Here is a 24,695-nt window from a genome sequence, read left to right as displayed (position 1 = left end):
AATAACACTTGTTATTGGAAAACCCTTTACTTGAATTCGACCATTAAAAGTTCCTATTTAAAATTTTTTGACATTCTTATGGTCATCTTATTCGTTTTGTTTGTAAAAATGAGACATGCAAGCATGTTGAGATATTTAAAAAAAAATTATAAATTTAAATTAATTTATAAAATTTAAGTCATTATATATTTTTATTTTAAAAAATTGTATAAAGCGTAAATTTTATTAGTTCTCGAAAATTATGAAGGCTTATGGCAGACCAAATTAAGAGTCTAATTATATTTTAGGCCCATAAAAAAAACGTATTTAGCCATGGATCTGAAAGCGTTAATACAGTAAATGCAAAATTGCATAAAGGTTTTATTTTTCAGGCAATAGCCCGTGATTAAAAATTTGGACTTTTCTTAAGTAAAAAATTTGAATACGGTTAAACTTCATATTGCATAAAACAAACTCAAACTAAAAAAAACAATAACTGTATGCACATGTGTGTTTGTATGTAAGCAAATTCTTGCAGCCAGCTGGAAAATATCCACTTAATACAGTGCCGTGAAGCGCATCCAAATCAACGGTTAATCGCATGTCTTGTCACAATTAGTGGCACTCATCAAAAGGCGAACAGCAGCACATGTCAAGAGCACCGTTGTGATTACAAAAAAAAAAAAAAAAAACTAGAATAACAATAAAAACAACCTGAACCTGAAACTTCTAATTAAGTCACAATAGCAACGGCAACGGCAAAAAAAAGAAAAACAAAAACCAAACAAGTAAAATTCCAACAATACTATAAAAAAAACAGAGTACCAAGCACAGCTACTACAAAAACAAAAACAATACACAACAACAACCCACCACTCACATTTAGTGCATTTAAACGTAACTAAACACTTCTAATTGCATAATCATTAATAAATATCTTTCCGTACCGCTGCATACGTGTGTCTGTGTGTTGGTGCAGCAGTTTCGCATGGGCACGTTGCACATAGCAAAATGCTAAAAATGTTCCACTTACGTCAGTTGCAATTTATTCTAATAATAATTTCCTGCATACTGTTGAACGTCACAACAGCAACAGCAACCATATCAAAGCCAGCAACAGCAGCGGCGACAATAGCAGCAAAAAAGGCAAAACCAACTACATTCAATGATGTTGCAACAGCGAGTGCGCCCACTGTCATCTCATCGATCGTAATTCCCGGAAAATATCATGCCTACACCCAGCACTTGCAGCAGCCAGCAAAAAAAGTGCATGTGTCAGCATCGGCAGCTCATCAGAAGCAACAGCACGAACAACACGAACAAAAGCAGCAGCGACAACAACGTGTGGACGTTGTCAAACCTGTCATACTTCCCAGCAGCAAACTCAATCCCATCAGAAATTGGTTTGGCATCTTTAATCGCAACAACGCACAGGCGTCAGCGGCGATAGCGCACGACACAACGACGACAACGTGCAATTGCAGGTACATACAAACATGCACGCATATGTGCAACCACTCATACTCATATAGAACCACTTATACACACATGTTTACATACACTATTGCATAATATTTATAAGCATATATGTAAGTAGCCGTAAATCAACAGGCAGCCCCACAACATGCCAACACTTATTTATCTGCGTCCCATTAAAGTGGCAAGTCGTGCTCTTCTTCGGAGCTGCGTGTTGGCTTGCAGGAAGTCTGCAGCGGTGTGCGATTGCAGTTTTCCCCTGGTGTTTCATATTTTAGCATCGTCGTCACCATCAGGTTATCATTATCATCAGCACCGACATCAGCCACTTCGTCTTTGTCATCTCTGTGGGCACAAAACTGTTGCTCACGCAATATAACTGTTACGAGTGCCAACGCCAATATATTACCTCAAATACTAATGCAAACATATAATTATTTATTTATCAACTAAACACATTCCACTTGTTTCTCCAAAGGAAGCCGTATTTCGGCTCAATCTCTTAATGTTGCCTGTTAATTAAATTTTTTTAATTATTTGGAAATTGATTAAGATAAGCAAGAATAAATTCTCATCACATTTATAAAACGATACGCTAACGAATTTCAACTGATTTCCACCTATCAGGCGTACGAGCATGCAATGCCTAGGTGCCTCTTTACAAAGTCTACAAGAATAATTTTCTGCCATACAAATTTTTTTCATGTGGCAATTGAGTTTCCAATGTCCTGTTAGTAGTTCATTGTAGTGCTTTGTGTCTTTTCTGCTGAGATTAAGGATTGCCTCCACCTGTATACGTTCTGCATCAATTAGTCTTTTCGATTGCCGCATGCCCGTGTGGGCTCTCCAGTACTTCATTAGGCCTCATTGTTCCCGCTCTCGTAAAACAAATGTCTGAATCTTTGTGTTGGTTACCCCGCCAATGAAGGGAGTGTTTGCACCCTTTTCTCTAAAGTGTCCGCAATTTCATTTCCTTCGTCCCCAACCCAACCTTGATTAAAATGAAAAGCTATCTAGCGATTTTAGGGCTGCTTGATATTAACACCACGCATGCCTTTACGAAGACATTCCCTGGCACCTAGCTCTCAGGCGTGGACCTCCGCCTGAAAAATGGAATTCCTTTTTCCCATTGCAATTGCCTTCTTGAAATGTGGCCCGACAATTCCAGCCCCACCTGTGCTCTCCGCTTTAAATATATTTCATTATTTCTCCAAGCTGAGCTATCTTTGATGAGCAGCTTGAAATTCTTGGAGAATTCTCGTTTTCTTTCCTTCTTGTCACACACCGTTAGACACGGAGAGTACAGGATTGAACCCAAAATTCGTGCATGCTCTTTAAGATTACCTTCTTTAAGATTGGGAAGCGTTTGGACTGCCGACCGTTTGACTACAAGGTGGAGGAATGAGTCGGTCGCCTTAGGTAGAGCGAAAACCTGACGCAAATGAGGTCCATCAGAACTACCTAAAGTAGCTTAGGTTAGTTTAGTTAATAGAAAGCCTGCCAAAAGCAAGCTTTACCAAGCCTTTCTAAGTTGCCATGAAAATGTGTTTCTAAAATCTAAAATCTTAGTTAAATTCAAAACCTGATAACCTGAGCCAGGACTATCTGAAAAAGTTCTGGCTTAGTTGTATTAAGTTGGCTTAGTTAAATCACAAACCTAACAAAAAACGGTCCACTGTGGCTTATGAAGTGTCCATGAACCTGGCTTCATTGACTTTGGCCAGGTGGAGAATAAGTTCATTTTCTCTTCGTTGACAACACTAGAGGATGTTTGATAACATAACAGGTCTGAAATGGTTAGAAATAACCTGGCCTAGACTGATTGAAAACAACCCTCATCAATCTCAACCGACCTTCAATCTGGACAGGTATTTGGTGTCATAACCGGACACTGACAAATTAAACAGAAATGACTTAAATAATAATAATAATTATATAGGGGTAACTCTCCATATATCATTGAAATCGAGAGCCAAATAACATTTACCGTCTGAAAAGGCACTACACACTACGACTTCATCACCATCGTCATCATAGCAATTACAGCTCGGGGTTAGCCAGTGCTTCCTTCACATTCGTCCATCCTGAGTGGATGTCCACACCATCTCAGACGCTGAGATTTAGCGGAACCCACAATGTTTTAACGTGATATCAGCTATTCAATCTCATCATAGTATCTTATTCTATAAGATCTATCAACTTCTCTTACCGGTCCGAATATCCTTCTTTGGAATTTACGCTCAAACCGAAGAAGGTAGTTCTTTAGGTTAGATGTCAGTTCCAATTCTTCACAGCCATATGTTGCTACTGATCTTATAAGCGTCCTCAGCTACGATTTAATTAAGAATAATTTCTTAGGGTAAGGAATGCCGAAGTTAACGTTGCAAGAGCTTTGATAACGATTATAGTAGGATAACATATTTTTGATAATATTAATAACAAGGATATCCATTTGTTATACTGGCGGAGTTTTATAACATTTGTATCTAAAATGGTTTTATGAGAATTCAAAATTTTCGCAAAAGAGACCTGTAGCTGCGTCAGTCTCACTATTTTTTAGCGACAAATCGTATATGTGTGAATTACGAAGTAAACAGAAGCACTTCTCGATGAAGCTGCATCAATAATAATGGTTGTGTCGTCCATTGGATTCGAGAGATGACGGGTTTCTTCTGTGCTTTGGTCATTCTTTAGTATTGAGGACCCGACAGCCGAATTTTTTATCTATTATACTTCTATATCTACAGATTATTAGCGCCTTGATTCTTTTTTTGCTGTTTAACTGAGCTCCTCGCCCAATTTAAAGTGTACTTCTTGATGTTTTCCTACAAATGAAAGGATCTACAGTTTTATGTCGCCTCCAAACGACAAATGCTTTTTTATAGAATATAAATACAAGATTAGACCATTAACCAGCTCTCAGCGGATTTTAAAGAATCAGCTGATTGGCTGTCATCACAGGGAACATAACATCGTTTTGTTTACGAAAAAACTTATATTGTGGTGATATAGGAAAAAACTGACACAGTCTTCGCTCATAGTGCTTCGTTGCCGTCTAAACAACGATTGATTGGACGAGTGTGACGTCGCACTTGTGCAATTTATTCGTGTGTTGTTTGTATGCTTTTTTCTTCTTCCTGCATTCTTGTTCGCATCTTGGTCGCATTTCCATGCGACGTCGTGCACTCTCTGATGTGCGCCATCTGTTTCTATCATTCTTGCGCCAAACCCGGTAATTTATCATCCTTTGCGGAAATACGCTCAGAGGTTTGCCATTGCCTACTAAGGTGCGATCAATAGAAGAAAAAAATATTTTTGCTTTCATTTGATGTTTCATGCCTACTAGGGATTTCAAATTTGAGGCCACCGCATTGTAGTCACGCTCAAACCTATTCGGCAACGGCGGCCGGTACCCTATAGGAAGATTTATAATTTTTGCAAATGGTGTCATAAGTCAATCATATTTGGCATTTGTGAACTAGACAGTTACTGTACTGAGGCAGGCCCTTAAGGATGAAAATAAAGATTTCATCACTTAAAATCTAATTTTTTATTTAGCAAAAAAGTTATTCAAAAACTCAATTGTTAATTTTATTAAATTATTATTTATTATAAATGGAGGGACTTACAGTTTTTGAGCCGACCCCGGACGTCAAATGGTTATTTATCTGGAGCATTTTCATGGCAGAAATAAATACCCTTGGAGGCTTGCCATTGCCTGCCAAGGGGGGACCGCTCACTTTGTCAATTCAAGCACGGATATTCGAACCTACGCACTCTGGAATGGTATTCACGTACCAACCCATACGGCTACGGCGGCCACCTCGCATTACATCTGCTAAAAGTGACCAGTAAGACTTTAAACAGATACCTTTGAGTTCATATACAGGCATTTTTGAATTTTTTTTCTTTGTTGATTGGAGTGCCATTTTCTCGGTCATGCCCATATATGTACATATGGTTGACTTAAATTTTATAACATGTGTACACACATAAAGAATGCACAGCACTTAGCCATATTAGCTCGCAAATTTTTTCTACAAATTTACTTCCTGAAATTCTTTATGGTTTTTTTACAGTTTTGCCTCACCGCAGGTGCATCTCATGTTTACCTTGTTTTGTTTGTCAGTTAAAAGAGCAATTTATGTATTGTACACAACAAGTGCTAAGATAAAAACTAATTTTTCCAACTCACGTTTGCCATCCTGAGCTACATTTCCACTTCCTACTTGTCCACGTTGCTGAGGAAAAATCGCACACTATTGCCTCAGAATGACAATCGAGAAAGCAAATAAGTTTGGTGGTGTTGTAGGATTGCTGCGGGATGCATTACGAGTACGTTGTGCAATGTTGCGTAAGTGGCACTCAGAGATGTGGACATGCTTCATGTTGCAAGTCGCTAGTTGGGTGTCTTCAGGCTGTACTATATTTTCTTTTATTGACAACACGACATAAATGTTACTTGCAACGTATGCATGTCGTAAGCTTATTTATGCCACAACAATAAAAATAAACAACAATACCCTTTTGTATGTGTACGTACGTGCAAACTACATTCTTTGTTGTTCTTTGCTTCGGCTGACGCTGCGTCTTCTGGCTTCAATTGCTTTAGCCACAATCGACTGCAGTGCGCGTATTTGCTTCGATCTATGAATCTGTCAATCCAGTGGAGTATTGCGTAAGCAATTGACTTTGATGGTTTTGTATTTTTATATTTGTGCATTGTGATTTATATTGCATTTTTGCGTATTATATTACTGACTATGACTTTTTATTTAACTCTATTTATCCTTTGAATGCCGTAGTGGATGAGAGAATTAATTTATTGTTAGGGAGGTGGCTGTTAAACAGTGCAACATTAGGGTAGGTAGTAAAAATGTTACTCATTTTTGTAGATCATTCACTTGCTGAAGTTTTGAGTATAGGAAAAAACTCATTGCTTTCATAAAACTAGTGCCAGTGATTTCTTGCATCAGCATACTTGGAAAAAAGAGGTTCGTTTCTTGGACATCTTTTGTTTTGACTGCGTAAATGGTCTCACGAAAGAGCTAGCGACTTTTTACTTCCACATGCTTAATCGCCTCACTAGAATAGCTTAAGGTGTTCTTTTTTTTTTGTGTCACCAGTGGCTTAAAGCAGTGAAAGCCGAATTGTGTGACTCGCCTTTCGACTCACCTCACTAAAAGCCAACCCCTGCTCCGTTTCCCTTTGCCCGTGGAACCACTACTGGTATTACTTCGCGGAAGGGGAGCGGCCTATTGCCTTTCTATGAAAATTTCCACATAACTCAACTTTGTGAGGGTTTCTTTGCTACATGGCAAACAGTGGACCAGTTTTGTTTTGACTCAAGCTTAATATTAACCAGGATTTAACCTACCATATTTCTCAAGTCAATCCTTTCGGCTTCAAACTGCGGACAGGCAAAAAGAGCAAATAGTAGGTGCGGTATGGGTCGTGTTCCATTTATGTAAATAAAGTTTGAAGCAACCGTGTCCTGTTAATATTAATAATTAAGGTGCAAATTCATACCCATGTCGTCTGTCTAACCAGCTTCGTACAGAAGGAATCAAGCGAAAGGTCCATCGTCCGTTCGGCGAACTATTCTACCAATTCAGCCATTCCAATTCAACAACTCTCCTTCACTTTATGTATTTTTTGAGGATTCGGCCATCTCCCTTGCTAAAATGTCTATTGGGCAAAGCCGAGATATTACAAGCGCTGCTTCTTCTAGTGATGTAGTTCGGAATGGCAGGTATGTGCACCGTACAGAAGAACACTTCTTACCACGCTTGCGAACAGTAGCCTACGTTGTTGTCTGTGCCCTTCCGAGTTCACCATAAATCGAAAAGATAGCGCAAGATGCACAAATGGAGGGGCTACAGTTTTATGCCGCCTACGAATCGCAGATGGTTTTTATGAAGAGCGACCGAAAGAACTTTTCCTATCGTTTGGTTTTTCATGCCGGAGTTTCGAACCTTTGCACTTTCGAATAGTAGTAGCGCACCAACCCAGCTGCGACACGCACACAGTCAATAATATCAATCTCAAAATCGAACGGAGATCTTCTTTTACCAGCAAGTACTATTTTGTGCTAAGTAGGTAAGTGAGCAGGAAAGTCGTCTCACGATGAGAAGAAAACACCACTTGAAAGCCACTCATGGCATCCATGCGTTCGTATAGTGCAGAAACTTGAGCGTTAGGGTATTCAAGCGAAATATTCTATGAAAAAATTAGGGATCTTTTCAATGTTATGGCGAGTATCAAGGAAATGGAGCAATGAGCTGTATAAGCCAAGTGAAGAAGAAGAAAGAAAAGGCATTGTGGTTTCTAATTGGCGCCAATTAGCACGAAAAAGATACAGTGCCTTAGCGCCTGCGTGAAACTCATTTGAGCGATTAATAAGACAATAAAGAATTATTGAAAATCATTTGAAACAATTTTATTTAGATTTCGCTTCTTTTTTTTTTTCTTCCTTGTTTCACTCCCTTTTAGAGCATAGGGCGTCTACAAGGCTTTTGCATCTGACTCAGTTCCGGCCAGTTATTTTTGTAGTGTCCCACGTGTCCCAATGTCGACCGCAACTTCTGTTTCTTTTTCGGTTCCATTCGAGCGCCACTCCCGTTGTGCTGTCAGGTAGCTTGCTTAATGTGAGGCCCATCCATCTCCATTTTCTGATCTTATTTTCTTGCTAATTATGGACTCCTAGCTTGTTAAGCTTCAAAATTTTGTACTTCTTATTATGTTTGGGCAGAAATTCTGCTTAACGAAAGACAAATAACTGCTGCGCAACTATCAAAGTGGAAGAACGATTTAACGTCTTTGAAAGAGAATTTCAACCATCATAGTTAGACTCAAATAGCCTGATGACTTTCTCATGTAATTATGCTTTCACTTCGCAACTCTGTAAAAGTACACTCTATTCACATGTTGACCAACACTGCATTGGCCATAACTGTACATATCCATCCTGTTTCAAAAGTGTGTTAACCCTCCAATAAATATCTCCCTTCACCTTTCTAAATTATGCTGGGTTTCACATCAACATCGTTTCAGTTAGATTGCAATAAACTTAATTTTCTCAAATTTACGTCCCATAAAAAATCGATAAAAAACACGTCTCAAAAATTATTGCCCAAAATTCAGTTCATTAACATTTGAGATCTAACCAGCATTCATGTGGCCAAGTGACTTTAGTGCATCTGGGTTTAAGTGGTGTCGGAAATATGTTGCTTGAGTGCACATACATAAATTGGTAATACGATACGAAATTTTGCATAATGATGCCTCCACAAAAGGGTTTTAAAGTTGAAAAGACATTTGATTTAAATTTCAAGCAACTACTCAAGCAATTTATTAATATTCATTCGGCGTATTTCCATTTTTCGACTTCTAACAAATTAGAATGCCACTCACCTAATGTAGGCAAAACACCGCACGTTATGTGTGAGCAGACGTATTACATAAACAATTTCGCGAACGCCAGATTCGGAGAAGAATACTTACATACATAAGATACACCTCTTCTCCTTATTAATATATTTTTACATGCAAACAAATTTTATTTATTTCCGAGATATTTTCTATTGAAGTTATAGTTAAATTCGTATAAAGTAATGCTAAGTCCTGATACACGAATTGGCAAAGACAACTTTTTTTAGAAATATAATATGGCGACACCAAATGCATGTTCGGCTAATTGTTGAGAAAAAATATTTTTGTTTATATAAAAAATAGATACCCATAAATATATATATTTTTTTTGAGATACGGGGCTCGTTTGGAAAATCCGTGCAAAGTCAGAGATGCGGCACTTCTGATCGATGCATGGCTATGTTTAGTTAGAAGCATCTCTTGGAATAATACAGACCAAGTTTCTACCAGATCGGTTTATTTCTTTGTACTTGGCAATCCTTGGAATCGAGGAAGTCGAGTGATTTTCCTTTTCCATCACAACAACTCAGCAGCTCACGCCTGAGCAGTTGGGGTCACAAAATCAATGGAAAAAAGGTTCCAACTCACATCCCCCCTATTCTGCAAACTTGATCCCTCGAATCCCTTAGATTACTATTTGTTCGCCAATTTAAAGAAACGGCTGGCGGTAAAAAGATTTTATTCAAACGAGGAGGTGATTGCAGAAACGAATCGCTATTTTCAGACTTGAACAAAACGTACTATTTGGAAGGAATCAACAAACTATAAGTAGAACAGAGTTGGAGCGAAGTGTATAAGTTTAAAATGAGACTACGAAATAAAAACAAAGTTTACGCGAAAAAATTGAGTAGTTTTTTCAAAAAATTGAGTTTTTGTTTTTATTTGCATTTTCTTAAAGTATTTATAATATCTTGTAAATATTATATGAAAAATTGAAGTAAACCCGACAAATACTTTTCGACTTATTAACAAAGGACACTCGGGCGCTCCTGAATCGATAACAAAACTTTAAATGATTTTTTCTCAAAACTATGTTTTTTAATCTGGTGATCACTGTAATTTAAAAACCGCTTAGTAGATTTCAATAAAATGTTTACTGCTTGTGAAAAACATAAAAAACTCACGCCTGATCGAAATTTTTTTTTTCAAAATTTCAATTTTTTTTAACAATTAACTGTCGGTTTTTTCTCGAAAAGCTGAAAAATATTTCCTGAGGCCGCCATATTGTCAATTTTGAAAAAAAAGCTTCGATCAGGCACAAGATTATCTATTTTTTGGGAGAGTATAAATAAGTTTTAAAATTATGCCCAAGACATTCCTAATAATAATGATAACCTATTGTATAATCAAAAGAAAAATAAGTGAAGTGAACTCCTAGATAAATACAAATGTATGTTAGGATAATGCTAAATAATCTAATTTTATCATAACTTTGTAAACTCCTATGTTAAACTGATTTTGGGCAATAAATGAAATGAAAAGATTATCTATTAATAAAACTAGTTTCTCTTGTCCGATTGATTTTAAATGAATCTCCAAGGGCTCCACACAAACAGCGATAACTTTTGCAGTTATTAATTTTGTTTTTTTGAAAGTTTGCTAGAGTCAAGTCGAAATATTCTGTACTAATGCTATGTTTTTATTTTTGTAAAATAAAAAAAATTGACTAGCTAAAAAAAACGATTGAAAATCATAATTTTTTCAGGCCTCTGACTACCCCTAACGCCTTAACGAGTTTAATAGTATTCGAGCCCCATATACTCGTAGAGGTCTCACAAATATCATGTGATATTTTGATATAATTTGATATTTTTCTACAAATAAGATAGAGTTTGCTTCAGAATACCTCCACAGGCACCATTGCCGATTGTTGTCAATGAATTATTCAAGAGTTTGGATGACTCACGAGCGACATTGTTCATGTTACTGTAAGCCTAACTAGCAGTAAATTAAAAATTTCTCTAAACTATAAATCTGAAGCAATGAAATTTCTTTTCCCTTAAATTTTCTATGAAAGAGCGCAGAGATAATGAAATAATTACCAACAGATACTTGTTATACAATTAAGTGGCAAGTTATGTTCTGTGCATATCAAAACGACAAGTGTCACATTTATGTAGTCAAGTGTGTAGTCGACGCTAAAGTTTGCCAGGGGCTAAAAGCCGCCATCGACGCGTGCTGTTGTATCTTCATAGGCTATTAACATAATTTTAAAGCAATTACCTACAAGTGTATATATGTACAAGTGTATGTGAGTGTAATATATACATACATACATACATACATATGCTTGCTAATTGCAAAAAGATGCTGGAGAGATTTTTCAGCATAGGCAGAAAGTGAATTTCAAGTAGCTGGGATGTTTGTAAAATTAATTATTCTCACATAGAAGTAGTGGCACTGTATGAGCGGGGAAGTCTTTACTGGCATCGTGAGTGTTTGTAGCTTGCGCGCGTTTTTATTGTTGTTAACTGCTTAGGATTACAATGGAACTACGCGTGTTCTGCGATTAACACCAATTAGCGTAGCCAATTTTCAGCTATACAACTACTTTTCTTTATTCGGAACTTTATTTGCCTTCACTTCGCAGGCTGGTTGCTCTGCAATTCTTATACTTCTTCGCTGCATAAATTAATAACAAGTTAACGAGTTTGAAATTTTTTTCGAAACAGGTTTGACGCGATCTCATATCGGCGTTTGTGCAGCTACAGCTGCTTGGCTTTCAAAAGAAAAAAAAGAAAACCAGTAGCTTATAAATGAAATTCGAAAAGAGGCAAAAACGCAGTTTAGTTTATTTTAGTTTTATTTTCATTCTTAAGCTTTAAGTTGTGTGATTTACTTTTGACCCTTTTAATAATTTTTTTTTACCTTTAATTTCTCAATAATAAAAATACGAAATGAATAACCAGTTGGCATCTTTCTGAGCAGCCACTATTCAAAAAATAAATACAACAACTCTGAACTCTTGTCTTTGTTAATCTGAGATGGCCAAATGCGCGCCGCACTCAGCTGGTCATAATTTGTGGCATACATCTGCAGTGCGTTAAATAAAAACACACAGGGAATTATTTTCAAGTTTTGACAATTTATTAGTTTTTCAGTTTTTATGAAAATAAAAATAATTCTGCTACAAAAACCAAATAACCATAAAACTTTGTGCAAATTAAAAAAAAATTCAACAGATTTTTACCAAAATTTCGCAGATTTTAAGCAGAATTTTTAGAAAAAGTGGGTGTAATAAAGAGCAAACTCTGCACAAAACCATCATTACATTATTCTTTTTCTTCGGCTGAAACATTTACGCTACTTGAAACAGATAAAGCAAAATTGCTAATTTTGAACGAAAAATATTCAAAAAATGGTTTGAGGGTCGCCCGCTATTACAAACAACTTTTTCTTAATTGTAGCTTTCATACTTCTCGAATTTGATGCTATAAGCACTGATTATTAAGTTCCTTCAGGGAAATTTTTCATATGATAGCCTCTCTGATCCAAAGCCGTCATTCGCTTGCGAATTGTTGATAGTTTTGATACTAATTACTAATACTACTTAAGCAATAACATAGATTGTGTGTTTTCTCTATTGACGGCGCACACTGGGGATTTTTGTACAGAGATGCGGAAAAAAGTATACATCCCAAAAAATATTTACATTTTTACTACTAACGAAGTTGTATATATTTGTGTATGAAAAGAACATGTTTAAAAACTATTTTTTAAAAAAATTGTTTTTTAAAATTCATAATTTTTTTTTTTTTTTTATTAATATAAGCAAATACTTACGCACAGGATACATGTAAGTTCATAATTCTGAATTACCCTCAAAATGTCAAAACAAAATTAAAAGTGTTTCGTTGTCATTATGCACACACTGGAAAGCGTTTAGTTATTATCATTGCCAAAAAATAATCAGTGGCGCCTGGTGGCACCTGCAATTGATTAAAACTGAAAGAGACGCTATTAAGCAACACATTGATACTAGTTTCTGACCGTAGGTAAATGTAGCTCAACTTGCAGATCCAAGAATATGAAGGAATATAATTTTTTTTCTTTTTTTTCGTAAAATTAATTATAAAAAGATAATCAAATGCTTCACAGCCTTTGTTCTTCCGGCTAAAATATATAAAAATATCGTACCCTAAATGAAAAATAAAAAATTGGAAGTCGGCTCAAGCAAAAGGAAAAAAAAACACCTTGGGCTTTGAACTTTTTTCTTAGTCAGTTCAATACTATAAAAAAATTATACTTTTGACATATCTATAAAAAAAACTGTAAGTCGGAGTTCAGTAATTCTTTTTGATTTTATTGTTGGTTCTATTCTGGAATTTAGAAATATCATTAAACATTGCGTAGGTGGTATGTTGCAAATTTGACTTTCTTCCGCTAAATCCCCAGTGTGCGGCGTGTCATCTGAATCCTTCACTCCATGTCAAGGCAGTATTCTAGGTCCGCTCCTTTTCGTATTGTTCGTTAATGACATATGTTCTCACTTTTCATATGCCCAGTTTCTATTATACGCTGATGGCTTGACAATTTATTTGTTAACAAATTCCAGATGATAAGTTGAATCTTATAGCTGGGATTGACAATCTTAATTCGTTTTCTTCTACAGGGTCCGGCACTCGAAGTGTAACCAGTTAAAAAGGCCATAAATTTAGTTTGGAAAATTACTTTTATTCAATTCAAAGTAAAAAATGTGTGAAGATAATACAAAATTAAAAATCAATTTACTTTTGACCGATATGACCACCTTTCGCGATTGGAGAGCGACTATCTGCGGTTACAGTGGCCCAAACCATTACGTGTGGGGGGTGCTGCCGCCTGGTGGCCAATTGATGACTCACATTCTCGTATGAACGGTTGGCGAAATAAACCCTATCGTTTTGGGCGTTTACGAATTGCTCAATTTGAAAAATTTTCTCGTCCGAAAACACAATGTTCGCTCTCTCAAGTCTGACTTGTTGCTACTTTGGTGTGAGATCATCCGCCTTTTGGATCTTGTAGGGCTTGACTTTGACACCATTTTTCGGTATGCAGCGGTCAGATATTTTCAGTTCTTTCGCCATTTGATAGGCACTTCGTCGGGGACTTCGCTCAAGTCACTTCTTCACTTTTTGAACCATTTCTCGTGACGTTGCAATATTTTGAAGACCCCATCCATGGCGTTTTTGATGCTACCAGTATCATTCTAACGAGTAATGGTGCGATAAACAAAAACTGTATTTACTTTAAGGTGCTCGAGCTCACGAACAATCGCTGGTTGGGATTTTCCAGTATTACTTTTGAAATCCATTACTGATTTTTTTCTTCGCGTTTACTCTCGGCAAAATACTTTCGCGCGCTTGTAAACAATACTCTGGACTGTTAGTTGCACTTCGATTGCCGAACCCTGTAGCACTCGATGCGCTATTTCTTCTGAAGAGAGTGTAAGTATTCTCGGCATCCATCTTGCATCCACCTAATCTTCGTCGATTCGACGTTCGGTGTCTAGGGCTAAAAAGCCTCGTATATAAGTTTATTTAACGAGTCCTTATTGAGTTTATTTATAATAGGTCTATATTAAAAAACACTAGCTCTGAACGATCGGTTTTAAGTGAGAACGCGCCCATCCCTTCTACGTTGTCGGTACGACCTCACGAAATTCCTCGTCTATATATAGAGAAGGTTTATGCTGCTACAACCACAACAAAATGGTATGATCTTCAACAATAATGCGAACGATTCTATCTATCCGACTTCAGATATCAATTATCTGGAATGGCAGATCCCTTCCCATGTTGATTGGCGTTGCTTACACTCAATATCCATTTCTCAAATGCTTTCAGTTTATGTTGCGTCATAATTCAAAGCTATATATTTTGTACAATTTGTACTCAGTTTTGTAATCGCTCTCTCTTTTCAGGTGCGGTGAGCGCAATGATGAGTCGCGCATTGTTGGCGGTCAGACGGCTGGCGTTAGCGAATACCCTTGGATGGCGCGTCTCAGCTACTTCAATCGTTTCTACTGTGGTGGCACACTGATCAACGATCGTTATGTACTCACCGCTGCGCATTGCGTCAAAGGTTTCATGTGGTTTATGATAAAAGTGACATTTGGCGAGCACGACCGTTGCAACGACAAAGAGCGTCCCGAAACCCGTTTCGTGCTACGCGCATTCAGTCAAAAATTCAGTTTCTCCAATTTCGATAACGACATCGCTTTGCTGCGCCTCAACGACCGCGTGCCCATTACAAGCTTCATCCGGCCAATTTGTTTACCACGTGCTTTTGAGCGCCACGATCTATTCATCGGTACCAAAGGTATAGCGACCGGTTGGGGCACGCTGAAGGAGGATGGCAAACCATCGTGTCTGCTGCAAGAGGTGGAAGTGCCCGTGTTGGATAATGAACATTGTGTAGCACAAACCAACTACACACAAAAGATGATCACCAAGAATATGATGTGCGCAGGCTATCCGGGCGTGGGTGTACGCGACTCTTGCCAAGGCGATTCAGGTGGGCCGTTAGTACGCATGCGGCCAGATGATAAACGTTTCGAACAGATCGGCATTGTGTCGTGGGGCAATGGTTGCGCCAGACCCAACTATCCGGGTGTGTATACGCGCGTAACAAAATATTTGGATTGGATAATGGAGAATTCGAAAGACGGGTGCTTCTGCGATGAGAACGATTGAGGTGTATGGCGTGAACCAATTGCATTTTAACGGATTTATTTCTTTGTTAAAGTAGGGGGTTTCGAAGTACGTAAATATAATTTTGTAAGTTTTGCTGGTTTGTTCAAACCAAATGAGGGAGCGTTTATATTTTATCGGATTATTTGGTAATTAAATAATTAAAAAATTTTGTATTTTTTATATGAAATCTGCAGGATTAAATTAAATAAATGAATAGTGAAAGTAAATTGCAATGGAGAAATGGGTAATAAAATATAAGTATGTCAGAGGTGTGTGAAAACATGAAGATGCATGCGGGAGTGCGCTTGCTGATACGCTTGAATATTTTCAATGGTTAATTGTAGCGAATATTTCCTACTGGGTAATCACTTTCCCAAATCATCACTGCTGATTACGGTGAAAGATAGACGCGGCAATAATTAGCTGTGGCATGCAAAGAAACAGCAACTATTATACATTTCGGATGTTTTTTCAGCTATTTTTCTGTTTTTGCTATTAGTTTTTTGGTGTTAAAGGTATTTTCTATTTGGGCTTGATTTTTGTTTTTGAACTTTTTTATTTTGCTTTGTTTGCATTTAGTATTTTAAATGTGGTCATACATACATACGTATATAATACATATCTTCTCATGCCGCTGGTGACGTAAAAACCAAAAAAATCAAAGCCAGCTGAAAAGTGGGCGCAATAAGTACATACAGGGTGGTTCGTCTAGCATTTATAATTTGAACTATAGATTTTTTTTTACCTCGACAGCTAAAGTACCAGCCGTGATATGTCAGAAATTTAATTGAAATTTAGCTGTTCGCTTTTATAAATGGACCACAGATCGCTGGGTTGAAGATAAGCATTTTTATAGAAAAATGATATTTTCAGTTGAAGCTCATTTTTCTCTCATAAATGGACCATTTTTATAGAAGAATGATATTTTCAGTTGAAGCTCATTTTTCTCTCGGTGACTATGTTAACAATAGGAATTGTGGTCTTTAGAAGTTGGGTCCTTCGCACATCGTCATGCTTCTACAACGAGTTGCTTTTGGTCCGGGTTTTGGTCCTGCAGCCTTCATTTTTTTTGTTATTTGGAAATTGAGCTGCCTTCACATTCTATGCTGCACGATTTTGCGCTATGCTTACCGATATTTAATTCATTCAAATTAAAGATGCCCACAATGCAGCTTGCATTCGATCTTTCGCGCACTGTTTTCGAAAATCGAGTCGTCTACTTAAAAAGTGATGCTAAATGGCTGCCTAAAAACTGCGATTTAACTCCAGTATATAAGTGATGAGTGCCGAAATTCCCGAGAATATACCGAAAAATTGGGCTGACAGAATGTAAAAACTGTAACGACAGCCGTGAAAATCATTCGAATGAAGTTGTGTTTACAGTTTACAGTTTCTAATAAAAACACGCATTAAATTATTTATAGTAGAATGCTAAATTTTAATCACTAGGTGAACCACCCTTTATATTAGCATGTATTAGAATTGTATGACGAATGAGTTCCATATAAATACAAAAAAGTATCTAAACATGGATAATAACTAGTAAGATGGATGACCGACTGAGCAGTTTGCAGGGGATTTGCAAAAATTGAGGGCGATGACAATTTGGAAAAATCGCCGATTTTTTTTAATTATTGTTATCATTTATTAGAGCATTTCTAGGCAAATATGCATGCATGGAAATAATAGCAAAAGGAAAAACTAAAAAAAGCAATAAAAACAACAATTTGCAGTGCATTAACTAAATTAGTTGTGTGAAATTGCAGATGCTGGTATGTAAACTCATTCTACTGTCGCACGAGAGCACAGTGACACAAAAGAAGACATATTATTATTAGAAAAAATGCCTACAATTTGTTCCGAAAAGCATGCAAATAATCGATTAACATTAAGGATAGCAGATAAACTTTATTCTGAGCCTTAAATAATTTAAACTAAATTAATTTAAATTAAACATGTCACAGTATTTTCTTCAATTGAAAAAATCAACTATCGTGCGATGATTGACTTTTTAATTTTAAACGGTTTAAAAGCAAAGCAAAATTATTAACAAATGTTGAATGTGTATAAGGAATGTGTATCACCATCAATTAGTACAGTAGAGAAATGAGCTGCAGAATTTGAACAACCCTTGAAGACGATCAAGACGTCAAGGACATCCAAAAACAGGAAGAAGCCAGAAATTGTAGAAATAATACAGGAAATCATATTGAAAAATCGTCAAATGACTGAAAGAGATATAGTAGAAGCCCTAGATATCTCATTGGACAAAGCAAGCAATATTTTGACTGAAGTATTTGGTTTCAGAAAGCTGTGTGCGCAATGGGTGTCGCATTCGCTAACAATGGAACAAAACACATTTGACTGCGGATTTCTCAGCAACATTTTCGAAAAGACAAAGTGGATTTTGTGCGTCGATTCATCACTATGGATGAGACTTGGGTCTAAACAATAAGCTAAAGAGTGGTGCGAATCTTTGGCTCCGAAACGAGTTTGTACGAGTATCCAGAAATCGGCCAAGAAGGTGTTAGCGTCAAGTTTTTGAGATGCGAAAGGAATTTTTTTGCAGATTACTTGCAAACTAGTAAAACAATCAATTTTGAATATTATTAAAACTTTTTAGATTAGCTGCAGGAAATATTTCAAGCAAAAATACCCAGCTTGCAAAAGAAAATATTTATTTTTTAACAGAATAAAGCAACGAGTCACAGAGCATTTTTACAATGGTTAAAATCCATGAATTGTTGGGATCCACCGTTTTCACCCGTAGAGATTTCCATCTTTTTCTAAACATAAAAAAAGCATGCGTGAAAAGCGTTTTTTTATCAAATTTTGAGGCCATAACAGCTGTGGAACGTATTTTGCGGCCCTTCCAGATTCTAGCATTACGTAATTGAAGTTAATCCTAGGCTAATGGGGTATTAAAAATAAAATTTTCCACAGAATATAAATTGATAGAAAAATAAATATAATTGAATAGGAAATAATATTTTATTAGGGTTGTCACCAAGTTTGTTGGGATAAATTTAAATTTAATTTAATTTAAGTTAAGAGTTAAGCAAAATTTTCCAAAAATAGAAAACAATGCGTCTTGTAATTTTCATAACAATAAAAAATATTAAGTATCAATATTACAGTATGGATTTCGTTTTAAATCATTAAAATATAATATTAAAGAAGCGTTTGTAGTTGAGAACGCTGGTATTAATTTTGAATTAAAGACAATTATTTATATATGTTGGCATTCTCGCCTTTACACTAGTTGACTGTCAAGTATATTTACTGCCGCTCTATTAAAATTTCTATCCTGATTTAGAAGACATTTTTTTAAATTCTAATTTTTTTTAGATTGTAATTCAGTACCCTTTGGGTTTTTGAGCTGAAATTTTTTCCGATTTTTTTTTTCATTTTTGTGATATTTTTCATATTTTTCTTGCGCATATCTGCATGCATGAGTTTAGTAGAGAACAGTTGGCGAAGTTTTGATGCTAAATCTTCCTTTTAAAAATTCAAACACAAGTTTGATGCATTTCTTGTTATCTTAATTTCGTGACCACAATGACTCAATTTCAATTTAGCTCGGAAAATATAGCTGTTTCACGCTAATTTTCTGTAATATGGTTTTTTTTTTTTGTTGGGAAATATAAGTATTCACCGTAAAATTACGCTACTGTGCCATTAAGGTAATGGCTGCAGTGGTGTCATAACTAATTAGTGCAATTTTAACATTTAATTTCATTATGGGGTTTTGCACAAAATTTTTAATTCGTTTATTTTTGCTGTTTAATAAAATTTTGTTCAAAATCAAACTGCTAGTATGAGCAAAGTAATTAATTTGTGTGACAGAACAATTAATATAATTAAATAAAAATGTGATTCTTGCGAATTTAAATTTAAATTTCAAAACACTCACAAAAAATCCCTTTTTTTGTGCTGATAACACGAAAAATTCGCTCGAAAAGCTATGCAAACTATGTACGGCATCCGATTGGGCTCAGAGAACAGGAACAAAAAAATAACAACACAAATAGCAAATTAAATCAATGAATGTTTGTGTGATTGCTTAAACATACCAACAGTGCGAAGACTTTGACGCAGCAGACTGCATTTGTTTCGAAATAAACTGAGATTTTAATACTAATCCGCATTTGCCTATTAACGACCACAAACAAGTTTTTGTAACTATATTGCCATTTTATTTGGAATATTTCCTTAGTCTCACTCCGAGCTGACGCTGCCGCGTGCGTTTCTTAGCTTCCACTGATTTTACTTTCATTTGCGTTTAATTACTTTCCTGTTTTCCTCCAACTAATATTTTTTACCTGTTGCGCTGCTTACTTCACTTGTTTAAATTACACTGTACAACATGAAAAAACAACAAAATAAAAAAATAACACGGTGCTGACGATGCCTTATAGGAATAATATCTGTAATTAGGCCCGACAATGTAATTGGAAAGGGCCCGCATTTGTAATTTTCCCCCGGGGCCCGGATATGCTCTTTACGGCCCTGTCTGTAATACACCGTTTTTAAAGCTGATCGAGTCGCGAAGGAAGTTCGGCTATAGCGTACGCGCCAACCAGGCGTTTTGAACATTCATAAATTTAAGAAGGAGCTGTCGTAATAACGGACAGACAAGTAATTTTAGACAAGTAGCGTTTAATTTTAGAATAAATTAAAAATAAAGTGGGATACCCTGGCAATTTTTGGATTTTTATCTTGCCATTCAAATAATAGCACAAAAAAAGTTGTCTGCTAATGGTTTATGGCTTAACCCTTTTAGTTTGGCAGGACATCTAAATTCACGATATTCTTATAATAAATTATTATCTATAAAAATAATTATGTTCAGCAAAGCTGCATGAAAACTTCCTTTAGAACATATTTACTCTTAACTTCCTTCAACTACACACGGCGATAACTAAATTTTGTGCATATTTAAAAAAAATTCTATAAATTTTCATTTAAGGTTTTGACAATTTTTTTCTGGCGATTTTGTGCGTTTCCATCATATAACGAATGCTCGATATTTGTTGATATAGATGAAAACAGCCAATACCGTCAGCAAAAAAACAAAATATTAAAAATCAACTCGATATTTGAGCCACTTCAAACTTGCACTTTATTATGCCCAAAGCCGATGGGCCATAAAACTACTCTAAAGATTCTGATTGAGAAGGGTGGAATTTTGATGAACATTTTTTTGTTTTTAATTTGCACAAAGTTTTCAACTTGGATTTAAGTTCACTTATCAAAAATTATTAGAATTAAATTAGAAACAATTAAACTCTCAAATCTTTATTTATTTATTTATTTAAGTAAAAAATTAGGTAACAAAAACAAATAATATGAACGAGACTTTATCAATAAAACGGTCCGCGGATGACATATGGCAAAAATAAATTTTTTGTTGGATGGTAGGACTGTTATAAGCTTACATGGCAAATTTCAGCGTGATATGTCACATAGTTTGTTTTCTGTGCTACTGTAAACAAGTCAAGCTCGAGTGTGTTTTTCGAATTTAACGATGGAAATTCAAGTTGAACAAAGAATTTGTTTGAAATTTTGTTATTCCAATAAAATTTCGGCTTCAGACCCCTTAAAAATGTTGCAGACAACCTATGGGGACTCTGCTCTATCGCGTGCACGTGTTTTCCAGTGGTACAAATCGTTCAAAGAGGGCCGTACATCAACCCAAAAAACCACGCCAAAGTCGCTCAAAAATTAAGGTTATGCTGACTGTTTTTTTTCGATTACGAAGGTGTGGTGCACTCGGAGTTCCTTCCACAAGGCCGATCGGTTAACGCTGAATATTATTTAGACGTTTTAAAGCGTTTGCGCGAGAACATTCGTCTTAAAAGGAAGGAATTGTGGGACAACAAGTCATGGTTCTTGCATCACGATAATGCACCAGCTCATACATCACGTCTTGTTCGCGATTATTTGAACAAAAATAATGTTAATATCGTTCCGCAAGCACCGTATTCGCCTGATATGGCTCCATGTGACTTTTTCCTGTTTCCCAAGCTCAAGTTGCCGCTCCGTGGAAAACATTTTGAGACAATTGAAGTCATAAAAGAGAATTCGAAGAAGGAACTGAAATCCATACCGAAATCGGCCTTCCAGAAATGCTATGATGATTGGTAAAAACGTTGGCATATGTGTATCGCCTCCAATGGTTATTACTTTGAAGGAGATAAAATAAAAATTGAACAATAATTAACCGTTTGTGTTTTATTACATCAGTCTCGTTCATATTTGAGCAGAAAGTAGACTAATACAGAAGTTTTTACAAATAACATACTAATAATCTTAATTCGTTAAAAAAATATTATGAAATTTACTAAATTAAATTATTTTACAGCTATAATTATATATCACATTTTTTGACCTTTTAAGTGAAAATAGTAAAAAAAACGCATAAAATCAGTATATAACGGCTTTAAAATAGTAAAATAAAATTGTTTTAAATCATCCGCTGAAATCTCTATATTCGTTATATTCCGTTAGCGGAACTTATTATTTTGAAAATTTTAACTTTGTTGTACAGTGTCATTTGTCACTTTTTCTTCCTAAAACATATTATCTTGGCTAAGAGGGAATTCACATCAATACCATTATTTATTTTTTATCTATTTTATTAATGCATTATAACTTTGTTTTTGTAAATTAGTAATGAGAAATGGATATTGGTAATATATTTTTTGCAAAAATTAATTAATGTTTTTTTTTCTAATATCACCTAAATGAGTTTATTAAATACAACTTTTCACTTTTGAAATTTACTATTTTTGTTTTTGTAAAATTTAATTTTCTCTCCTATGTCTTCTTTCACTATTTATCACTACTTTCCAACGCGTTTGTATTACCGGCACTCTCGCAACGTCAGTGGGCCAATCTACTTGTATGGGTCCCGCGGCTAACACGCCAACTGTTGTGACTGCAATGACTTGGCGCGCCAATTGTTGCTGGTCATATGTGTGCGCTTGACAACTTTCAGCTCTACATATGACAGAGCGTCGTGCACTGCTATTGCTGTCGGTTGGTGCTGCAGCCTCCACAATACACAATATGTCACACCACCACCCACATACACAAAGGCAAATATCGTTCCACAAATTACGTGCATTCTGCAGTCCGTGGCCATTGAATTGTGACCGATTACTGCTTTTTGTGTTTTTTACGTGCATTAATTTTTAAAGATCTTAGGTAGTAAACCCCTTTTGGGTTTTTGAATTAGAATCTTTTTTGAGATTTTTTTTTTCTTTGTAATATTCCCCTTTTTCTCTTTTTAAATAAGCGCATCATTTTCCGTCTGTGCTGATTTATTAAAAGGCAGTTCCCAAAGCTTTGACGTTAAAAATCTCTCTTCAAAAATTTAAACATAATGGTGCTCGTACTCACCAAAGTATCGTAGTCCCTTTCCGCTGCCCGTTGGATACACAAAATTGAGCAAAACGTATCCCGTAGAAAAGAATTGCGTCCTTTTAGTTACATATTTACACAATACATCGGTTTGTGTTTGATTGTATCGACACAATGTTGCATTGATATTTTTGCATACACACTTTTTCACATATCCGCGTTATCAGTTACAATTTTTAATTGTATAAGAAACCAAAGCCAAAAACCAATAAATGCAAATAGTTCATTTATCTATGATTAGCATTATTCAACATTGATTTTAAGTTATTTTAATAAATATTATAATTTTTCTACATTTATTTTGTACATGTTTTCAAATGTACTGTTTGGCAACGCTGTGCGGTGAGCGACCAACCAGCTGACGCAATTCTAATCCTACGATAAAATCTACGATACTACAGAACAGTGTGAGAATTCATTTACATGGGACTCTCATTGGTTTTATCGTGTCAGCTGGCACGTTTACGTTGGTGACTGTGAGCACCATAAGTTGCTGCTTTTACTTAACCTTCATTTCGTGACCACAATAATTCAATTTCAATTTAGCTCGCAAAATATAACTGTTTCACGCTAATTTCCCTTAATATTTTTTTTTGTTTTTGTGAAATATTAGTAGAATTGGCAGTCGGTAATTTAAACCAACTTTTAAAGATCTTAGGAGGGTAAACACCTGTTGATTTGTATTCGCTCAGTAAGTATAGCAGACACATTTTTTTTTTTAAATAATGTAAAAATAAAAGCTGAAGACTATTGTATTGTAAGTATCTTTAAGTTACTTGCTTGTTACGTTTCATACAACAATGCATTTCTGTCGCTCTTAAAAATGTCGAATTTCGTGCCTTCAAACTACGATTTGCGGACATCGTGAAACCGTTTGTGAAATGCAGCTCCCCCGGTTCAAAAGGAAGTCTTTTTTGCACCGAATCGTTACGGGTGATGAAAAATGGGTGTAATTCTCCAATCCCAAGCGTAAACGATCGTAAAGTCCGCCCGGTCACAAGCCAAAAACAACGGCCAAACCAAATCGCTTCGGCCGCAAGGCAATGCTGTGTGTTTTCTGGGATCAGCGTGGTATGATTTGGTACGAGCTATTAAAACCAGGTGAAACAGTTGACGGTGCACGCTACCAACGACAATTGGCCGATTTGAACAGCACTTATACACCGAAAACGCCCGGAATATGCCGATCGGCGTCACAAAGTATTTTTTCTTGATGACAATGCAGTGCCACATGCACCGGCACATCGAACAAGAACGACCCGGGAATTGGTGGAGGCGTACGATTGGGAACCACTGGTGCATGCGGCTTACTCACCAGACTTGGCGCCTTCCGATTATCATTTGTTTGCATCGATGGGCCACGCACTTTCCGAGCAGCGCTTCAATTCTCATGAAGAAGCCAAAAAATGGCTCGATGATTGGTTTGCGGCCAAAGACGGCCAATTTTTTTCGCGCTATCCACAAATTGCCTGAGAGATGGGAAAAATGTGTCGCTAGCGATGGCTATTATATTGAAGATTAAATTTGTAACCATTTTTTGTTAATAAAAGTTTGAAATTGAAAAAAAGCTCTCGTTTCATAGGTATACACCGTAAGTAATAAAAAATGTACATACTATGTGTATATAAAAAACAAGTAGAAGCGATAACGCAAGTTAAAAAATTTGTGAAGAGGAACAGGTAAAGATATTCAGCCACTTGCATTAGCTGT

General features: G+C 36.1%; 2 protein-coding genes across 2 annotated transcripts in view; one reads left to right on the top strand and one right to left on the bottom strand.

Moving 5' to 3' along the window:
- Positions 1-24,695, bottom strand: part of LOC129242243 (uncharacterized) — a 43,273-nt gene that overhangs the window by 13,707 nt on the left and 4,871 nt on the right. The window lies entirely within an intron of this gene.
- On the top strand, positions 662-15,699 carry LOC129242767 (venom protease). Its single transcript, XM_054879599.1, has 2 exons — positions 662-1,463; positions 14,789-15,699. The coding sequence occupies exons 1-2, from the start codon at positions 991-993 to the stop codon at positions 15,558-15,560; spliced, it is 1,245 nt and encodes a 414-aa protein (XP_054735574.1). The 5' UTR covers positions 662-990; the 3' UTR covers positions 15,561-15,699.

This window comes from Anastrepha obliqua, chromosome 3 (assembly GCF_027943255.1).
Source record: "Anastrepha obliqua isolate idAnaObli1 chromosome 3, idAnaObli1_1.0, whole genome shotgun sequence".
In the NCBI taxonomy this organism is placed as follows: Eukaryota; Metazoa; Arthropoda; class Insecta; order Diptera; family Tephritidae; genus Anastrepha; species Anastrepha obliqua.
Note: the sequence above shows the minus strand (reverse complement) of the source record. Positions and strands in the feature narration are given on the sequence as shown.